This window comes from Pempheris klunzingeri, chromosome 4 (assembly GCF_042242105.1).
Source record: "Pempheris klunzingeri isolate RE-2024b chromosome 4, fPemKlu1.hap1, whole genome shotgun sequence".
NCBI classification, from domain to species: Eukaryota; Metazoa; Chordata; class Actinopteri; order Acropomatiformes; family Pempheridae; genus Pempheris; species Pempheris klunzingeri.
The window spans coordinates 4143901-4157065 of NC_092015.1; the positions used below are offsets into that span (position 1 = coordinate 4143901).

Here is a 13165-nt window from a genome sequence, read left to right on the forward strand (position 1 = left end):
AGATTGAATTGTTAAATTGCTAAAATGTTTTAATCTTAATTGTTCCCTGACTCTCATTGATAAACACTGTTTATCTGGAGGGATTTTACAATATGTTCAAGATATTTCAGGCTTTTATTCAGAGGCCTATGTGATAATCTTCACCTAAAATGTGACAAAATGTATTTGCTTTTGCACAAATGCAGCCACTAAAAGGCACCAAGATCTCCAGTAGAGGGATGGTCACCATTTCAGTGAATGGATTCATAAGTGACAGCACCTTTCTAGCCTTTTTGACCACTTAAAGCGCTTTAATGTTACATTTATACAGTTTCGTGCAGACTGGAGGAGCCAGGAGTCAACCTGATTAGTGGACTACCTGCTCTGACGCTGAGCCGCAGCCACCGCTAGTGTCATAGATTATGAATTTACTCCAGTTTTTCTCTAATATAGGCTCCATAATATGATACTGATACAGGAAATATCGACTTGATTTCATGTTGTTCTGCCTCTTCACCATTATTATGGCCACTTACTCTCAACCCAGCGAACTTTATAAAACAGATGTGTCTGCAGACTTTGTATTAGTTTGTGATGCTTCAGCTTTAGATGAACATAATTCCCAGTTTATCATAAAAAAAAACAGTTTTATTATGTTTTCTTGTCCCAGGCCAGAGTGTACACTAGTATATATTTTGATTTCTCTCTCTCCCTCTCTCTCTTTCGCTCAGGTTCATTGTTACAGAGGCATTGAGGCGGTGGAGGAGACGATGACTGAGGTTCAACGCCAGACGTGAGTCAGACTTTGCGACATTATGACTTCATTAAGCCAAAGCAGAAACAGCCATTGTTTCATTTCCCTTCACCTCTTATCTTATCAAATAACAACATGTCACACACGATAACCTGCACAGCCACATGAGCCTGCTGTGGGTATATGTTTCCACCAGTTACAATACAGGCATGCTATATAAACACCCTCACAATCTAACACATACATGGCTTGAATCTAATCTGTTTCAAACAGACAGACTTTATGTCCAAGGTCCTGATACATCCTTCATTTTGTCTCCGTCTTTGTCAGTCATGGCTTGAATGATCGTAGTTGCTCACGGCTCGTCTCAGTTTGGTTATTCACCTATCTAACTATCAAGATATTACCCATAACCATACCCAGTTATATGCTTCCCCTAACCTTAACTTAAACCTAAGTCCTCTAACCCTTAAACCAAGTCTTAAGCCTCAAACAGAATCTGAAGACATGAGGACTGGACCGAGCGTCTTCACTCTAGGTCCTCACAAACACACACACACACACACACACACACACACCGAGGACATGACACCACCTCCTGTGAATCTTGAAGAGTGTGGCTGCTTGGTGACTCACCGCTCAATACTGTGAGGGAAAACTGTAATTCACTGAGGCAATTTCACCTTGACATGGACACAGGTCTGTTTATGGCTGCAATCAGCAAAAATATATCGAGGCTTTGGACTTTTCTGTTGAAGCACCGACCCTTTAAAAATATCTCTGCCTTTACTGCAGACACAGGACTGTTTGCTGTATCTGTTGTGTCGGTGCTGTTGTCCCATGTAATTAATGATACTCGCTTTGTACTACAGTCCTTTCTTACGTGTGATGTTGGCTATGTAATTGGCATATTCGGGTTACTGAGTACTAAATTATCACAAACGAAGCACTAACAGCATTATTTTCTCTCAACAAAACAACCAAACAACATGAAATTAACGCGTTAAGGGAGTAATTGTAACCGCTAAGGGTGTCTGCTTTAAATTGCTCTGGGTTAGTGTGCTGAGTGTTGAATAAACTAGCAAAATGCTGAATAAAAACGCGGCTAAATTAAGACACAAATGTTGTTGTTTTTAGTGCACTCGACTATAAATCCCCACATTAATGTAAATGTCTTGACCTAAAAGGCTGACGAACACAACCAGGTCTCAGAGCGTTTGAATTATGGATTCTCCCTCTGACCTCTCTCAGCTTACTATGAAACCAGAACCTAAAGGCTCTGTGTGATTCAGTCGGCACTCAATTTGTATTTCAAATGAGCAGTGGCTCTGGATATGAATAATGAGTTTGTGGATTATTTGAATGAAGATGGTGGAGTTTATTGAGAAGCTCCTGAATGGCTTTGAAGAGTCTGATGTGTTCAGGACCTCATTATTACCGTAACCTTACCCACTATTTCTGATTTTTAAATTTTCTTTATGTTTGTTTTGTTGTTGTTTTTTAGAATTAAATGCATTTATTGGACCATTGAGCAAAACTCCTCTCGGAAGTTTCTTTTCATTAAGAGCAACTCAGCAGCTCATATTTTTTGTGTAGGAAAACCTTATGAGTGTGATTCTCACTGTGTGATGTTAAACGAACTGATGGTTCTTGGTCTTTTACGGCTAAAAAGACTTTGATAAGCCCACAGAGATCCTGAACGCCTCTCTATATATGGGATAGCATTGTAAAAAACATACATGCTTGTCAGTCAGAAATTAAGGCTTTTGTTCTGGACTCCTGCACAATTCACAATACGTGGTTCGTGTCTATAAGCAGCGTGAGTCTAATTTTACTGTGCTGTACAGTTGTCTGGGCTGTTCAGGGGCTGGTGACCTGCTTCCTCTGCCAGGATGGAAATACAACTGAATGAGTTACTAATTAGATTATGACATGCATCTTAAAAATGGATTCTGGGTCACATTGGTCACAGTTGTGGGAGGCATAAACAGCTCATCAAGTGCTACACAGAGTTAGCATAACACTGAATTCTGTTAATTTTGTAAGAATGAAGGATTTATGTAAGGTCTAAGAAGATGTTTGTGGTTATATTTTCAGATTTTATTGCAAACCCAAACAGGTTGCTATTATACTACATAAATAAAATGTATATTTATACAATATGCAATACAGATAATGCAATTATGGTAAAACTATAACCTGTAAACCTTTATAGATGGTCTGTATTTTTGTTTGTCTTAAACAGATAAACCCATGTTTAAAGACTATTTTTGTTATTGATTAATCTGATGTCCAAATGGGTTAAAAGTGCTCGTTCTGTACACAACCACTGACTGACAGCTCTGCTGAATGCCTCAATCACATAAACACAAAGCAGCTTAAAGTTTGGTTGCACCTTCTAAAATTAGTTGCATTTGCGGCCTTTAACCAGAAAAATCTGCTGTAACTGCAGAAACAAGGCTGATTTAATGAACTGATTTGAATAAAAACATTGCAGACACAGTAACTGTAGGGACTGTAGTTGATATATCCACTAATAGTGAATAATCACCGTCCTGAATGTTCGACTTAATCGTAATAGTTTAATTGTTTGAATGAGCTGTAAGAAAAGACTGAGGGATCCATCTTAGCTTTATACTGTAGAGCTGAAGTGTACCTCTGTAAAACCAGAGCCGAGCAGCGCTCCAGAAATAAATCTGAATATCTCATGGAAATAACAGCACAGCCATCCTTTATGTCCCGAAGGTGGGTCTGTATCCTCACCTGATAATAAATCACTGTAATAACCAGGTGAGCTGCTGGTAATGACAGTGTGGCCTCTGGTGAGCTGCTATATATAGACCTATAGCAGAGGTGACCAGTGAAGCATAAAGGGCGAGAGACAATGTCCCCTCAGAGAGAGAGCGAGTTATGTCCTTCCTCTCTTCTCAAGAACATAAAGGCATGTGCGAACGCTCCCTTCTCTCCCTCCTTTTCTCTCACACACCAGCAGTGAAACACACACATGTATACAAAAACACGTGTAGAGTACACCCTCACATATGCTCGTTCCTGTATAACATACAAATACCTGATTTCCAGCTTTTCTTTGTCCCTTTTCTCTCACGGACACTCACACGTACACACTGTCCTATCTTGTGTAACACAGCGTGGATGTGTCCACCCCTGTGAGGACAGGTCGTAAATATAAGGTTCCCTCTGATGTACAGGAGTAACAATTGAAAGGACACACACATGCACTGTCAAAGATAAACGCACAAGCACAAACAGTACGCTGACTGAAATACATGCAAAAAGACACAAGCACACACACACAGGCACACACACACAGGCACATATCCCACAGTATGCCCTTCATGTCACTCATTAGCTGTGCAGCTCTGGGAGTCCCGAACAGGACAAAGTGCAGAGTGAAGACGGTGACTTTGTGTTGGCTGCATCCCAGACCTGCTCGCTCCGCTGCTCACTTACCAGAGGATACTTACAGCAATATGTGAAGTTCTTGTTCCAAAGTCTGTGATATGTAGCACATAATGCAGGTTGGGGCTGCGTGACTTGACCAAAAATGGAATTTGTGGCCTAATTTACAAAGCCTGGCTTTCTAGTCCGTGTCAGACTCTTCATGCCCAAACCAGGTCTTCGTGACGGAAGCAGGCCCTCCTTGTTTTGTCCTAGTCTGCCAGAGTCCCTCTCTGGTTTGGAATAACCCTGTTCTGTGTCTCGTTTGTAATTCTACACACCACAAACAGCAAATATGACTCGCAAACACAAACATAATTATACAAATAACAGACACACCACGTATACATCCATATATATAGAGACACATCATCTTATGCATGTATTATATATAGCCAACCTGGATTTGGGAAGCTTGTTGAAAGGAGTTGCAGACCTCTAGTTAGAACAACACATGCTTGCTTTCTGATCTATTACAGGTTTGGTTATGAGATCCCAGAGTGCTTCAAACAAACTAGGTTGTACAGTGTGAGCTGAGTGTTCATAGCTCTGGCTTCAGGCACTCTGTTCTGGATGTGAAGAGGGAAAAAAGAGAGTTAAGACCAAACCACGGGTTTAACACCTACACCTACTCCTGACCAGTCGCTGTTCAAACTGTGTGTCATTGTTGAATTGCCTGTTTCAGAGAGTTATAAAACATTGTGGGACGTGAAAAACCACTAGTAGGTTGGCAGTAGTTTAGCCAGATTATTTATCCACTTAATTTGAACTTCTAACTTGATGTAAGCACATCCAAAATAGTCACTGCTGTAGGTCAAAGCTGGTATGGTTAAAGTAAATGTCATGGATATTTACAGTTTGGGTAATACTTAAACAATTTCCTCTTCTAAACAAGTTTGGCTAAACTTTTGGTTTATTTAAAACGTCTCCTGATGTCACTGCAGTCCCAGATCGCATCAAGTTCAGCAACATTACTTTGTTACCAGAACTGAAGGAAACGAAAAAAAACATAAAAAAAAGAAAAGGTACAGTCCACCCCCTTAATTTCCTTTCCATTTTAAGAAGACGGCTCCATCCAGCTGCTCCTTCCACACTGCTTTTTCGGCTTGTAGGTGCCAAACGAATAAACACATATGGATGTTTTGTATGCATGATTTATTTCTCACTGACATTGCTGATGAACAAATACACATTATGAAGCCCGGTACCTCCTCTCTCATACTGACATACAGATGCACAGCAAAAGCAACAGTGCACAGAGCAGCGTTTAGGTTCAACACCGACAAGCTGAAAGTGTCCAAACACCCGGCCTCAACGTCAATGCACTGGACAGAGGAATGCTTTCATGCCAAGACTACATAAAAAATAGTGTTGCTGGGATCATCTTGACACTTTCAAAAACATTTCTCATCCTTAACACATAATTGTGAGCCAGTGGAACTGCAACATGGACACCTGCTGTCAATCACCATGAAATCACTGTTGGAAAGGAGTTTGAGCCAAAAAGTCTTGGCTGTATCATACAGCAGGACATTCTGTATGCAAGGAGATCATTTGTTGAAATGTTGTTACCACTGCTTCAAAGAAATAGTGAGAGAGAAAAAACAAGTTTGATTGCACACATGAGCAAACTCAGAAGAAGTTTAAAGATGAAGCTGACAGTGACAAAGTTGATTTTAGAAGTTGGAGATGCTGACAGCTGCGCCCAGTCTGGATTTGACACCTATGTTTTCTTTTGTTATTTAACGCTCAGTTGAAGAAGCTGCCTTTAAGTTTTGGGATCGCAACTGTTGTGAATGCTAAAAATTAAAAGTATTAAAAGTTAAACCGAGCTGACAACTAAAGGAAGGTAATTCATGTCAGTGTAGCGTCAAATCATGGTAAATATACGCAGCACATTGGCATTTTTAAGATTTTTTTTTCCTGACAATTCTCACTTCATGTCATGACTTCAAAAAAGTAGTCAACATATGGCAGAGTATGGCAGCTAAAACAGCATTGGCAGCCTGTTGTATTTACATTAAGAACAATCAGCTTCAAGTGCAGACTGAAAGACATGCTTGCTCTAAATCTTCTAAATTTAAAAACAATCATTGCTGTTCTATATGTTGCCCTCATGGCTGCTGCCACACTTCTTCAGACAAGTGGAGAGGGTTTTATACACATGTCCAGGAAAGTATTTCTTAGTTCCTAATCACACTTTAGACATTATAAAGAAATGTTTCTAAATTTAGTTCCCTAATATGACAAGCAATATTAGCAGCCAGCAGCCATTTTAGGGACTTAGCTGTGCAACGAGTGTGATGAGGAATATGACTGAAGTTGAAAAAGACAGTTACCTGTATATCATTTAGGAGGTTTGGGACAGTTTGCGTGAAAAGGCATCCGTCTGAAATAGGAATGTAAACAGTATCAGGACATGTGTGGGTAGCCTTGCACAAAGGCCAAGCATGTAGTTTGGTTTAGTTAGTCTGGCAACACAGTTTTAGTAAGGTTGTAGGCAGCATACAAGTCCCTATACTTTAATGATTACTTGCAACGACTGCATGCACTCACATTTTGACAAAATAATCATTTGACCTGTACCATGACACTGTTTTTTTTTCTACTCCACTGTGCTCTAAACAGAATATCATTGAAACAAAAACTGACTTAAAAGCTGGGCTGACTGCAGACTTTGCTTTGGTTTTCTCTGTCAGGTAAGTGGACTGACTTCAAATTTATTTTGCTGTCTGTGATAAGAAAGAAAAAAAAAATTGTTCACATTATGCAACAGACACTTCTACTCTACACCTTCTTGCTATCACATTTTTACGAGCTGAGGTACTTTATAAGGCTTCGTTGTTTCCTTCAAAAAACTAATAAAATGGTGAAGACATTTCCAAGCATTACAAGCACTATAAATGTTTTTGACCAGTAATCCACAATCTGTTTTATTACTCTGCCACTCTTCTTCCAAATCCTAAAGTGTGGCATTTGGGTGTCAAACCCAAACCTCCTACATTTGCCCTTTGTCCATTTGGGTTTCCATGCAGTGTGAATGCAAAGGTGTCTCCTCTCCTCCCAGACCGAGAGTGGTGTCTTTAAATAATTCCACTTAAATATTCAAAAATGTCTTCCTAGGCATTGTAAATCACCTCTGGCACAGACCAAAATTGTCCAAATATCCAAGATGTCTGTTGCTGATTAGAGCCTCATTAGACGCATCAGTGACATGACTGTAGGGATGCCAGCTGGTCTGTCGATCTGTTGGTCCACCACTGCGGTCCAAGCTGGGATATCTCAACAGAATATCCAGATGGATTGGCATGAAATTTGGTACAGACATTCATGGTCCAGTGAGGCTGAATCCTGAGGACTTGACCAGCAGGTCAAAATTTCCATTGGTCCAACACTTCACTTCATGAGCATTCCTGTAAAGCTCATGACTGAATCCTTGTCAGCCGCATTTGGGGACTGATTATAGCACAGCGTGTTAACATGCTAACATTAGCATGCAGCACAGCTATGCAGAGGCTGACAAACTGCAGCTTGACGAAATGAAAGTTGAACCAAATTAGTCCCACAAAACTGAGCCGGACAAGCTGTCAGTCTGAGATGTCCTAAAATGGCCACCGTACAAAGGATGAAGCCTTTTGATTTATAATCTTACTTGTCTTGAGGCCAAACAGCATCTAGCAATAGAAAAGTAGTGTCTCTGTGTTTTTCTTTTCCCAACAATTTTGTTTTGTGGTGTGGAAGCTTTTCAATCTAACATGAGCTGCTACCGTGGTTACAGAGGATGAGTCTCATTCATTTGCATTTTGGCTTGTTAATGTGCCAGGGGAGGTTTTTGCCCCGAGCCTCTACAGCCTCATAAATGCATCTGATTTCAGCCTGTCAGGCCAGAAGACATCAGAGCTTGCCTGTGTTAGAAGCGTCCTCCATCCACTGAGCCGAGCACGTTGGAGCTCTTACTGTACGCTCCAGCTAGAGGTCACTTCCTAACACTGAGGATGGTCATCTGTAGACACTCCTCCTTCAGAGCCACCAGTTCTGTCTTGTAGCTGCTTGTCTTGCCTCCATCAGCGTACACACAAGGCTGCTTCTTCGCTGACAGCGGCGTCTCCATAGTCACTGACCCGGCGTTGAGTATGTCAGCGTGCGATGGAGAGGAAGAGGAGCTCTTGTGGCAAGCTGCAGACAGTAAAGCTGAGAGAGCTCTGCCGACGTCGTGCCGAGCCCCCTCATTGACGAAGCAGTACAAAATGGGGTCGGCGACGCAGTTGAGGCTGGTCAGCGCCAACGAGACATGGTACGCTGCAAACAAGCTCTCCTCTGAGCTGCAGTCACATGGCTTCCTTAGAAACATGATACTCCGCACCAGGAGGAGGACATGGTACGGTCCAAAGCAGAACAAAACGATCAGGATCAGACTCAACGCCAGCCGCTGAATTTTGGCCTTTTCCTGCCGCTCTGTTGAGACGTTGCAGCGCACTGCTGCCAGGATGCCACGGTAGGCAACAAGCATGGCTGTCCATGGAGCAAGAAAGCCCAGAAAAGTCCTGTAGAGATTCATCCCCGCCACCCAGTCCTGCATTGGATACTTCTCAAAACAGAACGTGTGGTTGAACCGATCCTGGAAGAGCTCATCGTGGAAGAGAGGGGCAGAGTTGGCTATGATCTCAATGATCCACACCATAGCGCTGACCAGGACAGCTGCAGGAGGTTCAGGAGAGGAGAGGAAAGACAGTAGTGATAAAGAGCCCCCAACTTTTGATTGAGTGACAACATACACCAACCTACAGAAAGTAATCATTAATTTAACCAAACAGAAGGCTCCTTATGTCACCCATATGAAGAGTTTCCATCTGAATGTTTTTCCAATTGTGATGAAAGATAATTTCCTACTATTCATCATTTTGTATTTCTGGAAATTACATTTAAATAGAAATTCAAGACCAATTTTATAAATTAGATACCTAATATTAAGGACCCCTATCATTAAAAGTACCATAATTTGTCTTTATGTGAGTTTGCTTTTAAAAACGCCAACATACCTGTTTTGATTCGTCGAACTTTGGCAAAGCGCAGAGGGTATGCCACGGCCAGGTACCTGTCCAGTGATATGCAGCAGAGGAAAGCGATGCTGACGTAGATATTAGTGTAGAAAATGAAGCCGAACAGCTTGCAGCTTTCCTGGCCGTGGATCCAGTCGTCATGCTGCAGGAAGTAGTCGATCCACAGAGGAAGAGTGGTGATGTACAGGAGGTCAGCCACTGACAGGTTGATCAAGTAGATGCCGAGCTCATTGCGTTGGCGTACCTGGGGGGTAGGGATGTGAGGAAGAGAAGGAGAGAAGGGAGAGGACAGATGTAGAGAGGAAAGGAGTGAGAGATGAGAGAGGGATGAAGATTTAAAGTTAAAGGAGAAACTGGATGCTGACAGACGTATGTGTGTAGTGACAGGGAAGGTCGAGCGTCTGCCGGCGTAAATATAATTAAATGTTTCCTTTTTATGCAAACTTTTAATATGTAAACGATGTGTGTATTTCCATCAGCTGCAAATCAGTCGGCTTCCTGATGGAACAAATGCAAAGTCTTTGAAGGACTGATCAGGTCTGAATGTATTATTATTGTTTAGAAATCACTATGTTACAGATAAGCATATACCAAACAAGGACATGCACTTGCAACTCAAAGATGTACAACCACAGCAACGGCTTATCGATGAGAGAGAGAGAGAGAGAGAGAGCTGGACAGGTATGTCAGAGGTAGCAGTTCAACTTGTCCACAGTGTGGCTTCCATTAAGTTCTGCTAATCTGACTTATCAGCACCAAGTATTGGGAGACAGCTCAGTTTCCCATGCAGTACTGATATTACAGTGTAAACATTTCGGCTGAACCGCCCTGGTAAATAAACAGCACGCCAAGTACGTTCATTTTTTGGCCTGAGTTCAGGTGTTAATGAAGCTAGTGGTTTCAGTGCAGTTAACGCTGCCAAGTACTGAAGGTTGTTTGGGAATTACAGTAACCGCAGGACACCGATTACACAGCGCACCTGCGCTCCTTTGAGTTGCGGCGTGTCGGAGTGGGGGCTCAAGCTGAATGTAGAAAGTTGGAAACGTGGCCTTGAGGCTGAGATGGAAGTAAAATAATTATCTAATTGAACTGTCACTCACTTATAATGGCATTTGTGTTTGAAAAAAATATGAGATAGTGAACTCGCTTGAATGAAAAGTCAATAACAATTCTTCCTGCTGCTGCCAAAGCAAACTGACAGTCTGTGGGAAATACTGGAAATGTTTGACATTGTATGGGAAAATATCTCCAGTGCTCTGTTGACTATATGTAACGAGCAGCGTCAGCCGTGTTACTGGGAAATCTCTCATTAGACAGTGAACAACGTAATAATGTTGATTTACAGTAACTGTAACAAGGTAGACTTCCTTCCTCTGTAATTCATTTATAGAAATGCAAATGTTGTTTAATGAGCAGCCATCTCACACATCCAAGCTGTTTCCTGAGCATCAACAGCTACTGTAAGTGTTAACCACGCTGCAAAACGCAGAAATTATGGATCACTTTACTGATTTTAATCATGTCTTTTTTCTGTATGACAGTTTTTACAGTCTCTCTACATTTCACATAAGTTCTTTGATTGTTTGTTAATGTTTTTATGAAGGTCAGCAATTGCATCATTAATTATAATGCCATGAAATTCTGGCTCTGATTCCGACTGTCTTAACTTGAGTACTGGGGCGTCAGGACAGTGGTGAATCTTGAGCGTGGCTTCGTGTGCGTCTTGTCCACAGCTGCAGGACTTTTGATGCACATTATACAACCTAGTTGGGTATAGTTTGTTAACAAAGGAAAAAATAATCATCTGAGAACTCTTTATTTGCTAAATGTCTACAGTATGTGGAAGTTGTTTATATTGAAACAACATTAAAACATTAAAAACCAGCTATCAGGACTAAGTTTGAAACTATGACATTAGGGCAACACATCACTGGCCAGTGTTGGGTGGCAGGGTGTGTGTGTGTGTGTGTGTGTGTGTGTGTGTGTGTGTGTTTGTCATCCTCACCTGCATGTAGGCAGCCCACAGGGCCATGCAGTTAGTGGGCAGCCCCAGGACGATGACTATGATGTAGAGCGTAGGCTGGAAGAACTGGTCCACCTTACTGTCCACATCACAGAACGAGATGTTGCACATTGTCCTGCGTAGAACACTCTGAGTGTGTTTGTGTGTGTGTGCAGGTGTGATGGGATGCGTGTTCAGCTACCCTCAGCTCTGAGTGTCTCTCTGTAGTTTGACTATATTCCAGCTCCAGCAGTTTGACAGTGACATGCTGACTCTGGTCTCCTGCTCGGCTACCACACGGCCGTCCGACATGGAGCAACACAAGAAAACAGAGCTGTCATTTCGGGGGCATTTCATGGTTCTTTAAAACACTGTCCCTCTCGCCCAGAGGCCTTGGCGTGTCATAATCCTCTCTCACGCATCAAAGCCGGCCCCCGTGTCCCTCAGCACGGAGGCAAAGAGGAGAAGAAAGGAAGGAGCAAGGGATAAAATGTGGTGAAATGAAAGCTGCCTTATCGACACTGTGCCAGGCCTCCTGCGCCTGGACAGACCCTCATCAATCTTTTAGAGATTAGAGGTCTGCCAGGTCTACTCTGAGAGGGAGAGACTGAGCATTAGTGTGTGTGTGTGTGTGTGTGTGTGGGTGTGTGTGTGTGTGTGTGGGTGTGTATGGGTGTGTCTCAAGGTCCTGATGACACACAAGACTCCTTTGGGATGCCCGCACTAAAACACAGGAATGACTTTACAGAGCTTCACCACTCTGGAGCCGACAGGCCGTCCATTTACTCTCCTTCTGAGCATCTGCAAGAGAGAAAGAGAGAGAATGACTGACTGTTAAATTATGGTGACTTTAATGTCCAAACAAATACAAACATAAAGCTTACCCAGCATACTATTGTCTGATAATATCAAGTATATTCTGTATGAGCTCCAGATTAAAGCTGGATTATTCAAACCTAGGACCATTCAGACTATATATAGAACTGTATACTATATATAAACTACTATATATAATAGAACTACAGTATTATAGAGTCACATCTTGTGCATTATTTTATACACACTTCGCTGTGTATATTTAAAACTCTGAAATAGAAGTTATTTGGGTTTGAACAATGTTTGGCTACTCAATATTACTTAACTGCAGTTAATTCTGACAAAACATGATGCTCTTTGTGCCGTAATATACATTCTCCAGCACTCCTACAAGTCAGGAATGCAGAAAAAGAAACAGAAAACTCTCTCGTGGTGAAAACCAGAAAAAAACACTCAACACTGCCTGGAATGAACACACCCTCAACACATACGGTCAACCCCTTTTCTTCTCGTATACTGAATTCTGCCACTCCGATGGCCTGAGATTCAGTAGAACTGGTAGGAAGACTTACTGTAATGAGAACAGTGGAGTTTATCTGTACAGAGACTCTCTGACATCTGGTATGATAACGCAGAACATGCTGACACACCGTACAGCCACAAAAAGACCTTGCATAGAGCGCAAACAGAGAGTACCGGACATATGATAAGCAGTATGTAAGTCTTCATTTAAACATGACCTGAATATACAGAGAGAAACAGAGAGCAGGATGGGAGCTCAGTTTCTGTTTCACTCTGCGACTTCTCCCTTTCTCCGCCCTGAGCTCAGCTTTTGCTTATACTTCTTGGACCGCCTTAATATTTTTGCATATGGCTGAAATAAGTCCACATGTGCTTTCAATCACTTTATTTAAATACGTTCTTAAGATCTGCAAACTGCCGTCCTTCAGAGTTTATGTATCTTTCAGCTTCTTTTCATTCCTCTAAGATCGATAGATTTCAGAAATAACTGAGGGTTTTTCAGCCTTTCACACATTTCAGAGAAATATTTCACACAGAAAACCCCCTAGTGTCCACCTGAGACTGTGTTTTTCA

The 13165-nt window shown here is 41.8% G+C and overlaps 1 protein-coding gene across 1 annotated transcript; it reads right to left on the reverse strand.

The window, feature by feature from the left end:
- Window positions 1-7845: 7845 nt before the first annotated feature.
- gpr4 (G protein-coupled receptor 4) lies at window positions 7846-11386 on the reverse strand. The gene is made up of 3 exons (XM_070829860.1): window positions 11258-11386; window positions 9232-9496; window positions 7846-8890 (listed from the first exon to the last, which is right to left on the reverse strand). The coding sequence occupies exons 1-3, from the start codon at window positions 11384-11386 to the stop codon at window positions 8169-8171; spliced, it is 1116 nt and encodes a 371-aa protein (XP_070685961.1). The 3' UTR covers window positions 7846-8168.
- Between the last annotated feature and the right edge of the window lie 1779 nt (window positions 11387-13165).